This window comes from Protopterus annectens, chromosome 11.part0 (genome assembly GCF_019279795.1).
Source record: "Protopterus annectens isolate FY-2018-M chromosome 11.part0, PAN1.0, whole genome shotgun sequence".
NCBI lineage: Eukaryota > Metazoa > Chordata > Ceratodontiformes > Protopteridae > Protopterus > Protopterus annectens.
The window spans coordinates 815,307,673-815,319,738 of NC_056745.1; the positions used below are offsets into that span (position 1 = coordinate 815,307,673).

At 37.1% G+C, this 12,066-nt stretch overlaps 1 protein-coding gene across 1 annotated transcript in view; it reads right to left on the reverse strand.

Annotated features, from left to right (window-relative positions):
* Positions 1 to 12,066, reverse strand: part of PIK3C2G (phosphatidylinositol-4-phosphate 3-kinase catalytic subunit type 2 gamma) — a 1,120,359-nt gene that overhangs the window by 944,241 nt on the left and 164,052 nt on the right. Inside the window, exon 5 of the mRNA XM_044087254.1 lies at positions 6,971 to 7,159. Within this exon, the coding sequence (XP_043943189.1) occupies positions 6,971 to 7,159 (189 nt within the window). The remainder of the gene's footprint in view (positions 1 to 6,970; positions 7,160 to 12,066) is intronic.

The window sequence follows — 12,066 nt, forward strand, 5'->3', positions numbered from 1 at the left end:
ATCTTTTGCAATTTGCTGCCCACAATGAGTCACTAACACTACTCACAAGACTATGGCCTACCTTACTTCTTCATCTCACACATACTAAGTCTATTTCCAGTCACACAGTCTGGAAGTTAGTCAGGAGCACTGCTCATTTGCTCATAATAAATTTATTGTTAGCTGTGTCTGGTCTGCTGTCCATAATATGTATCTGATTAGCTATGCCTTCTGTGTGGAGTCTGCATGTCCTCCCCATGGTTGAGTGGCATTCGAAAGACATGCGTTAATGGGTGTGCCTTCGTTGAAGGTCGGGTGTCATTCTGGCACCTTGGCACCGTGAAAATCTACTGCCAATCATTAGCAGACAGGAGTTCCACTGTGGCGACCCCTAACCGGGAAAAGCCAAAAGTAGAAGAAGAACTTGGCCTTTTTATGGCAATATATTTTAGCGGTATGATATCAACAATATGAGTAACAAGGCATATGCAAAGATTTGCACCAAGTAGGCAGTAATGCGAAGCACAGGCACACTTACATGGCAAGTGGTAAGAGCAATAAAACTCTCCATATTCTTGGCTGCAGTTCTTTGCATGCTCCAGATATGGCTCACTTACCTGATATGTCTACACTGAAATATTAAATATCTAGAGAACTAAAAGTATCATGGATTAGCCAAAGCATAAATATGCATTTCAGAAGAACATACAGTATTCGTCTATATAGTGTAAATAGTGTTGGCAATTTCTTTCCATATCTACATAATTCTAAAAAGTGATCTGTTGATTTTTAAAGCTATCAGTAATGTGTGTGTGTGTGTGTGTGTGTGTGTGTGTGTGTGTGTGTGTGTGTGTGTGTGTGTGTGTGTGTGTGTGTGTGTGTGTGTGTGTGTCTGTGGGGGATGTGTGCATGTGTGTACATGTGTGTTTACATATATGTGCCTGTGTGCATGTCTACATGTGCATTTGTTTCTGAGTGTATGTGTGTGTGTGTGTGTGTGTGTGTGTGTGTGTGTGTGTGTGTGTGTGTGTGTGTGCGTGTGCAGTGTGTGTGTGTGTGTGTGTGTGTGTGTGTGTGTGTGTGTGTGTGTGTGTGTGTGTGTCTAGTTATCAGTTACTGGTTCCATACAATATACCTGTTGTAATAGGCTCATCCAGGATCATGAACAGAATAAAACATGTATCTGAAATGGATAAATTCACATATTTGTAATTATTGATTAGTTGACGGATTGATGTTTTCATGACCATGATTACTGTCCAGGTCAGAGCCTTTTTCAGCAGATTCTTAGGTTCATAGGACACTACTAGGCCGTTGGCCTGAAGGCTCTTATAAGCCTAGCCAAGAATTTCACCTATGTTCCCACAAAGTCAACAGCTGTTTTCTCTGTCCAGCAGGGACACAGGCGGGATCCCAGGGGTATATTTTCTGTTTCCCATCCAGTCATCTAGGTTCCTCTTAAAGAAGACTAGTGAGGTACTCTGCTTGACATGGAGAGGAAGTCTATTCCACAGATGGGGGAGTCACTGGAACACAAATCTATCCCGTCAACAATTTCTATTAATGTCACAGACCAGGTTGAAACCTTGCATGTGGGTTGCACATGTGGAGTTTGACTTAAGGATATGCAGCATCTCCATCAAGACTGAGTCTGAGATGGCCTAATATGCCAGACACTGGTCACCTCTGAGCAGTCTGTATGAGCTGAGTAGAGGGACAGGGCTTTTAGCCTATCTGTATAGGATAGGTGTTTGAGACCCTGGATTTTCCTGGATAAGAATTTCTGTGGTCTCTCCAACTGCTGCATGTGCTTGACAAGATATATGCTGAAGGGGGTATTGTACTCGATAATGGGTCTGATAGTGCCGTGCAGAAAGTCTACAACAATACCAGAAAATTCCAGAGAGAAATGTTCACTTCATATATTCATTCATTTGTTCTTCTACTTTCTGATTGCCAGTTTGTCCTATAATGCTTAGAGGGAGAAGTCTGGTTTTTCCCGGCATAAGAAACAGAATCAGTGTCAGATGGGATTCCAATCTATTACCAGATGTACATGCACAGTATAAGTATGTAAATTCATCTATCAATATGCCATTGTGATGCAGAAAGAAGCACAGACCACAGTAAAATATCACATGGTCACAAGAAGGACATACAGAATCCATTGAAAATGTAACCCAGCCAAGAACTGAACTGGTATGCCAAGTACTGTGAAGCAATAATAATAGTCCTTATACCACTGTGCCAACCATACTACTTTTAAATATTTCAAAATATCATTAAATGTCATACTTAATGCCAATTAGAAATTGTACAATAAAATACAGCAGCTGTAGCATTTTTCGCTAAAAATGCACCAATAAAAAAGACATAAGCAGAGCAGATGACTAGTATACATAAACATTTGCATAATATGCAAGAGCTTATCGAATAACCTTACATAGCACATGAAGGGGCTATAATTCTGAAATGATTGCTGCTCAGAAGTTTAGCATTTCATAACTGAGAAGTGATCTTACTGACCAGTATTTCTAAACTGCATAAAGATACTGCAGTATGTGGCTATGACCTGTGTAAACTAGGGCTTTGTGCATCACTAATGACAGCTCCTTCTTGGAGGTTGTCAGGAAGAAACAACAGAATCACACATTGCACAGTTCTTATGCTGAGAAGCATAATATTCAGCTAGAAAGCATATACTGTCATTGATTCCTATAGAGAAAATATTGCAAGTGAAGCCTGGAGACAAATGAGTAGAGCAGACTTGTAACCATACAAATCAGCATTACTTGGCTGTAGCTTGCTTAGCGGGGATCTTGTGTGCAATTGTTCCAACTGCTCAGATGAGCAATTTATAAAAGTTGGTAGGAGCATTTAATAGAATTCAGTACCATGATAATTATGCATGTCTCTCAATACTAGTATTTTAGAGAAGAGCATTTTGCTCTGTTCCAGCAAATTCCAATGCATTCCAACTAATGCCACATGAGGCCAAGGATGAAGAAGAACAAATGTAAGAAAGGGACAGTGAGGAACACACATAAAAACAATGACATTTAAACAATCCCACATTCTTAGAAATGATTTGGCAGGGACAGAATGTCACGGTGGAAGTCTACCACAACAACAACAACACCTGGTGTGAACAAAGGCATCCACACCCATGTGCAGTATCCATTTAAAGTCATTTGCACATCTTGCTGGATTTGTGTTCTCGTAGCTCCATGGTGCAAGGGCTGCAGTACCTAGCCATTACTCAAGGTGGTGTCCATCTGGGAGGACTAAACTAACACCATGCCCCCAGGATGGGCAAGATAGCATTGCCCTTTTATTCTCATTCCTCTCAGGCTGGCTCCTCCAACATCTGGTCTGTTGGCTGCGCCTGGGTCATCTGGACTGTAGTCAAGGCTTCATTCCTCTCTGTCAAGGATCTGGCATATGAGATTGCATTATGTACATGAAGGAAGTTCAAAGGGATCCAGAGGAAAATAAAGATGCAGCAGAAACAATAAAAATGAGGTTCTGTAGGTGGATGTAGTGGTCATGACATTTATTAATCATTTTTTGGACTTGGTTGCTTTAGAAATGGCTAAGTGAAATCTGAAAGATTAATTTAGTGATATCAAATTTGTGTAATATAAGAGACAATAAAGCAGAGCTGCAGAAGAAAGGAGGGGGTAGATGGAAAGGAAAATATGAGAACTGAATAAATGATACATGAGTGGGTATTACCGTAGTAGGAGGATGCTTGGGTCCAGATATCAAAGAAGAAACATCTGGAAAACAAAACACTGACATAATTATTGTAATGTGAATGTTAGTGAACAAGGAGTACTAGACTCATATAGGACTGATATAGACAGGAATAGAAAGTGGTAGTGTTTGAGGAAAGGGTAATATTCCAGAGAAACTTATAGTCAGTTCATCTTATGGGCATCATCAAACAATGGATGGCACAATACTGAGTAACATACCAGTGTAGAGAAATGCAACAATGACATTGCAACAAAGAGCATAAATTGTAATACAGTTGTATTTTTATAATTTTGATAATCAAGATGTCCAAATGGGTAGCGGTTTTGGTCCATTTTATGTGTAAGTCCAAGGGGGGAAAGCTGCACAAACATTGCATGCAAAGATGTACAAATAAGCATGAGTTATACTCTAATGACAATCAGAAATAAACAGAAAATGCAAGGAAATGACAACACAAGTCTAAATATAACAATATTTCCCTAAAGCAGAGAGTATAAACAATGTGCTTACTGCCTGCCCTGCAGGGGTAATTACTACTGTACTACCGTGTCTGAATGAATCAGATAAATATGCCACATGCCTAAAATGTTGCAGTATTGATATTAATTAGAGAAACGTATTATGTTCTCTAACAGCAGTGCATGTATATGTAATGCAGCAAAAGGTGACCAGCATTAGGCAACTGGTTAATATCTAGATGGCATGAGATGGTTTTGGAAGGAAGGGGCAGAGACATAGCTGCAGACTAAATACAATGGCTGTTAGGCAGGAACTAGCTACATTATAGCAAACCCAGATGAAATTCTGTATTACAATGCTAAAACTCTCATAAATATAAGAATTGTAGCTACTCAAGAATGCAAGAAATTTCTAACTGGTACATTAAACTCCTGTACTATTAGCCTTAATAAAAATAAATAAATAAATAATTGGCCATTTTTATTTGATATGTAAACTAAACACAGAATTAAAGCTGCAGCACATATGCAAAAATTATTAAATTAGAAGTCTTTAGTTGGATACCAATCAATGTAATAAATAGGCACCACCTTGGCTGACCCATCTGAACCCTTCTAATTTTATTTACATGTTTGAAACTGGGATATTTGGTGCCTTTGCTTTGGACAAAACAATGTCCTCTTAAATGTTAATTTGTAAACTAAGGCTTGCAGACTATAGTCACAATATTCTTAATAATCCAAGACCTAGTATGAATTTATGTATATTATTTTATAATTTGACCAAAATGTTTTAAGTCAGAACACAAGTATTTCAGTGAGACACATCAGGTAAAGACCTAGACTTACCATGCCAAATATTTAGGTGAAAGAAACATAAAAAATGGGGCAGTGGATTAGATAATATTATAATAAAACAAACCACTCATATTAAAAATGCAGAGTATTGTAGGCAAAGATAAATGATAGCTGTTCAAAGTCTGATTTTATGAGATGAGTCTTCAGTAATGCCTACAAGTTATTGACCGAGTCATCATTCTAAAGAGAAATAAAATTATCCACCATTATCTGCACCCCTCCTACACCACCCCAACTTCTTACCATCCCACAACAGACATTTTCTATATTCTTATCTTGGCTCACAAACCATCAACTATTTCTAAATCCTACAAAAATAAACTCCTTCTCAACTACCAAAAAATCACTCTATTTCAATAAATCAATTCAAAATATACTTGTTTGACAATATCATTTTTGAAATAGTCCACCACACAAAACTGCTGGTGTTATTATAGATGATCAGTTAAAGTTTGATCTCCATGTCTAAAAAAATATAAAAAAAAAAAACCCTTCCAGAAACTTAATATCCTGTACAGAAATAAACACTCCCTGAGCTAATCAGCCAAGATCATTCTGGCTAAAACCTTCCTACCGTCCTCCATTCTATATGGTGCCTCTATTCTTTCTAACCTACAGACCTCCATTAGATCCAGATTGAAACAATGCTACAACAAAGTGGCAAAGTTTGCCAACAATTCCAAATCCAGCACACATCCGTGTATACCACTGCAAATGTTAAACTGGCTAGAATTCCCCAATCACCTCTTCTATATCCAACTCATAACTCTACACAACATGACTGATAAACCCCAAGCCTGCACTGCTCTATCCAACATAATCAAACCTTACTACCCAAACAGAACCCTTAGGTCCGAAGATAAGAAATGTCAACATCTCCAAGCCTCTAAAATAGCAAGACAAAGCTTATACTCTCACTCTGTTGCTAAAGTGTGAAACTCACTCCTACTCTCGTCCAGAAGTATTCCTGATCTTGTAATTTCAAAACTTCCCTAAAACAGCATCTAAACAATTCCTGGCTATGCCTATGCTCTGCTTCTGGCTATTCTTTCCTCTACTCTCGCCCTCTCTCTTTCTATTCACTCCTCCATCCATCTTTTTCTCCTACTCTTAATTTAAGCCAGCTAACACTGTCTAGCACTAGCTAATAGTCTTATAATATTCTTTACATCTAATCATCACCCCCATGCCTTTTCTTATAACTATGCCTTCTTTGTATCTAAACAAAGTGGTGAACTCCTCTATTGCACTTTAAAAATGAACAATAATATTAACCAGCGACTATATCATAGAAATTCCTAGAATTTATTGTGCTGGTATCTTAAGGCTATGTTGTATAATATGTACAAACATTTGTTTCCTTACTTTATAATACTGAACTGTATTCTGTGACAATTTATTTTACATATGACTGTATTAACTGTTATATTGCTTGTAAATTAAAGTTTGTTACTTCAAGATTTTCTCTCTAGGTCTCTGCTAAAAGTGTTTTTGTTTTTGACCTACCTGGACCATCCCAGTAAACAAATGTCAAATAAATGAATAAATAAATAAATAAATTACAGATACCCTTTAAGTCAACCTTTGTAATGAGTAGACATCTGAAATGTTGCCATTAAATCTGTGATTATTTAAGAAATCAGATTGTTCCAAATACTTACCTGTTCTTAATTTGGGCTAGTATTATAAAAGAAAACTGAAGAGGCCCCTTGGGACTAATATTTAGAATAAACAGTGAAAGTGAACATATAAAACCTCTTCAGTGTATTATGGTTTGATCATTACAGGTAGCACAGCTGATCTATCATATATTGAATAAAGGATGCTGAATATAGAATGAGAAGAATAAATGCCCTTCATCCCAAATAAATAAACAATCGGCCACAAAACAAATAGGAGGCATGTCAATTCCCTACCTTGCAGTTAGAAATGCCAGCGCCTCTGAAGGGTGACAAGGATTCCATTTCTTCAGCAGCGTGTATATTTCTGGTAGGCTGTCAAGGTTCCAGTTTGGAGCACTGCCCACCATCAGGGGAAGACAGCCCTTTGAGCTAAGATGAAAAGAACGAATAGCCCACAACAGAGCCTGCTCCTCCTCGGAAACACTGTAAAATAAATATTTATTTATATATTAGTGCAACTTGTTCCACAACTAGGTTAGTCTTAATTCAGAAGGAAAGATACCAGAAGGAAGGCCATACATTTATTTCTAGTTGTCTGCATTGCTCATCAGCATTCAGATGCTGCTCAGAATGGCACACCACATTCAAGGCAGTCTCATTGTTACACAAGCCAAGTCTAACACTTGGTAGATGACTATGTGCTCATATCTCAGCTTATGTTTTCACAGGCACAGTAGTTAATTTTGTAGGAGAATACAACTAATATAACTGTAATTAATAAGACAGGTCTACTTCAGAAGACTGAAAAAACAAAAGACTGAATCCCCAAAGACTGAAAATTCAAAATACTGAATAATGGAGTTTGCCCCTTCTTCACTGTTGTGTGATCTTGGAGTTGGTATATATAGTTAAAAGGGTGTGTGGGGGGTGCAGCAGAGCTTGACCCCTACATTAAAAATGTGTTCAGAATTTTGAATTTTCAGTCTTTTGGGATTCAGTGTTTTGATTTGTCATTTTTCTGAAGTAGACCAATAAGACATATTTGTCAAACCATCAGGAGTATATATTTGCATAAGTGCAAGATACCTGATTAAGGTGAGAGACAAAACATATAAGAAATGAAAGAGAAGTCAAACTACAACTTTGAAAACTGAAATAAGCTGGACAACCAAATTAAGCATAGTGTGAGACAAAATCAAGAAAAATTTGAAGAAAATGTATATAAAGATATTGATCATGAAAATAAAAATTTTTATAGATACACAAGATGTGGAAGGAGTAAAGACATACAAATTGATAAAACTGTGTGCAGATTCTAAAATTTATTCTCAGACACAACAGATTATAAATATATTTTTAAACGGTTTGGCTCCACAATGAGGGTGATAAGCTGTCCTAGTAACATCCAGGTAACCTCAGAGACTGAAATCATATTAGATTATATTGAAAAAGAGCTGCACAAAATGGATCCAAACAAAGCACAGGGAGGAGACAGAATTTGTAGTAATGACATGAGAACACTTCAACAAGTACATGCAGAACCATTATATGTATTATTCACTAGATCATATAAATATGGGACGATTCCTCAAGCTTAGAGACATGCATTTATTAAACCTGTCTTTAAGGGAAAAGAGAGTAGAACAAACCCAGAGTCATATAGACCCTTAATTCTACTTTCATGTTGTGGAAAAATAATGGAGAAGATAATATTGGATAAGTTATTGTCAGAGCTGGATAGATTGGGACTTGAACCCATATATCAACATGCATATGTTGAAAGAAGATCTATTACCACCTGTAACATGATGTTCTATAACAGTATAATAACAATTATGAATGAAAAATTGTGCTCTGATGTAATTTATGTAGAATTAACTATAGCATTTGACAGGGTCATACACAAAACACCAATCAATAAATTAGAACAACTAGGTATCAATGTACACTTGATAAGATGGATAGCTGCATGACTTACAAATAGGACATGAGAAGTACCATACAGCAACTGGACATGTAAAATTCTTTGTTACAGTCAGGGTGTTCCCACAGGGCTCTGTCCTAGGTCCTTACTTGTTTAGATTTTATCTTTCAGACCTAACTTTTTCATCTGGGGTGTTCTAAAGTCTATATGCAGATGACCTGAAATTGGGTGAACTGATTACATGTCTTACAGATAAGGCACACTTGCCCATTTGGGCACAGGAGAATAATATGCTGATAAATACATCAAAAACTAAGCATGTTAGATTTGGGAGACGTTACTGAAATGTGAATATTTAATACAGCACACAGTGATTGAAACAACAGGCTCATTTAAGGATCTGGGTATATGTGTAGATCCAGCTATGAGTTTTTCTAATCACATCAACCAATTGGTTAATGATAGTTAGGTAATGGGCTTACTGTACATCAGTGCCTTGATCGGAGAATGAGCGTTCTCCGGCAGGGTGTTAATGTACAAGTAATGCCTGCTGAGAAGACTTGAGTCCACCACTTCACAGCAGCTTATCAAGACACCGTGGAGCTCGGACTAAGAAGACTGAACGGCCGCCATTATTTTGTGTTCACTAAGCAGCGCTTTTGCTGTTTAGCGAGTGTAAAATGTTAAAAAGAAGACAACTAAAAAAAAAAAAAAAAAGAAGGTAGGTGTGTGTGTGTGTGTGTGTGTGTGTGTGTGTGTTTATGACTGTGTTTGAGTGCATGTGTGCATGTCAGTGAAAGTGAGAGTGAGCAAGACATTATTTTACAGTCACTAAGCAGCGCTTTTGCTGTTTAGCGAGTCCAAAATAAAAAAAAAATTAAAATAAAGCATGTGCGTGACAGTGTATGAGAGTGAGAGAGAGAGTGAGCGATTGAGTGAGGGAAGCAGAAAAGTGTTTGTCTGCATGTATGCATGAATGCAGACATGAAAGCAGATACATTTTATGTGTGTGTGTGTGTGTGTGTGTGTGTCTGTGTGTGTGTGTGTGTGTGTGTGTGTGTGTGTGTGTCTCTGAGAAACCGAGAGTGATGTGACTGAATGCATGCACGGAGGCAGAGGACACTGTGTGTGAGAGAGAGATTGAGAGAGATAGTGAGAGTGATCTTGTGTGAGTGAATGTGTGTATGAAAGCAGAGAGACTGTGTGTGTATATATGTGTGTGTGTGTATGTGTGTGTGTGTGTGTGTGTGTGTGTGTGTGTGTGTGTGAGAGAGAGAGAGAGAGAGAGAGAGAGAGAGAGAGAGAGAGAGAGAGAGAGAGATCCAGAGCATACCTCTCAACTGTCCAGATTTTTTCCTTATATTTTTATATTTTTGTATCTGTTCCTCATAAAATGTGGTTTTCTGGAAAATCACAGAGGATTGTAGTCTCCAAATGTTGTCAGGCATTTCAATTTCAGACTTCATAACCTTCAGAAAATGTATGCTATTGTGAAGGCAAAACCTATTATTCTAGCAACCTTCTAAGTTTTAAGAGCATTATTCAACATATGTCCCCCAGGTTGTGCCCCCCATTATTCTAGGATTTGTCCAAATTTCTTGTTGTAAGAGGTTGAGATGTATAATCCAGAGAGCGAGAGAGAAAGTGAGAGTGGTGTGTGACTGAATGCATGTATGTAAACAGAAGAGACTGTGTGAGGCAGCAAGAGCGAGAGAGAGTGAGACCGATCTTGTGTGAATCAATGCATGTATGAAAGAAGAGGAGACTGTGTGTCTATATGTATGTGTGTGAAAGCAGAAGAGACTGTGTACTTGTGTATGGGAGAGAGAATGGGCTGTTTATAAAATTGTGTTTCACTTGCTTATTATTTTTTAAGCACTATTATTATTTTTTGATATATGGTTGATGTAAAATGCTTCCTCCAACACTATTAATATAGACTACAGCAAGTATGAAACATTAGGCAGAGGAACTATTTTGCATCAAAAATATATTAAAAAAATAAAATAGTACTTAAAAAAATGCATAAGTAAGTAAAACACAACAATTTTACAGACAGCCCATTGTCTAAGCACAATAATGCCCTCCAGGGTGTGTTAATGTATAATTAAGGCCCTTCCAGGGGTGTAGAGGCCCTCCGCCTGCGGTGTTGGGCCTCACAACACCCCTGAGTGGGCATTAATGACACACTAACACACACCCTGGAGGGCATTATTGCTTGGTTATAGGAATATAGGTTGCATAAAAAGATTTATAAAGACAAGAAAATCAGAAATGATGAAGTCATTGATTGTTAGTTACATTAGACCCAAACCTGAGTATGGAATAACAATATGGAAACCTTATAAGAAAGCAAGAATGAGTAAACTGGAAGGAGTACAATGGAAATATACCAAGGGTATCCATGGATGTGAAAATCTAAGTTCTTATGAAAGACTAAATATCTGAACTTGTACAGTGTCTCTTACAGATATTTAAGAGGAGATCTTATTCAGGTATATAGGGCATTTAGGGACAACTACCACTGGGAATGTTTGGGGTTATCAAAAAGTACTAGAGAATCATCAGATAACCTATGTAGAAGATTCTATAGGAATGAGAAGTGTACTAATTGGTTCTCTGACAGAGTAGCTGATGCTTGGAACAGACTACCAAATTACAGTAAAGCAAGTACTAGTTTAGATATTTTTAAGAATAGCCTGGACACTTATTATGGGAACAAGTGCTTTGGTATATTAGCAAGCTAGAAGGGTGTTAATGAAACATATGTATTTGTGTATATATGTTTGTAAACCATCAAGGACTGTAAGGGAAAAGCTATGTTTGTTATTTGAGATACAAAATTATTACTACTCAAACCCTGTAACCAATACCAAGTAAAAAAAAGCAGCCATTTATTCTAAAAACTGTTTAAATAAATATCTGCCAGATTATTTAATGGGATGAAAGTGGTAATTGAAAGATTTCCTCATTCAGTAATAAACAGCTGTGCTTTTATACTTGGCATTGGTTGATGTCATTTGTCTTAGTAGTAAATGATATGACAGTGTGTGAACTTGTTTCAATATTTTTTTCAAATTTGGCACTGTAGCTTTATCATAATAGAGAAAAAAGTTTATATGTTTTGAAGTGAAGGTTTAAACAATGTTTCCTTCAATGGAAGCAGTGCAATATTTAGAGCAAACATGATTTGTGATATAAATGTTCTAAAACTGGTTGTATTTATTACATAGTCCAATATGTAGACATCCATAAGAGACATGTATATATGGCCAATAAAAAATTTAAATTACCAGTATGAAAAACAAGCAATGGAATTATACAAGGCAGTACACAGAACTAAGAATAGTCAAACTGCTTGCAGTCTTTAAATACATCTATGAAACTTGATGGATTTTATAAATATGCCAGTAGCTTCCAAATCATTCTTTCCACTTTGCAGATTTACTTTCAATCATCAAAGTAA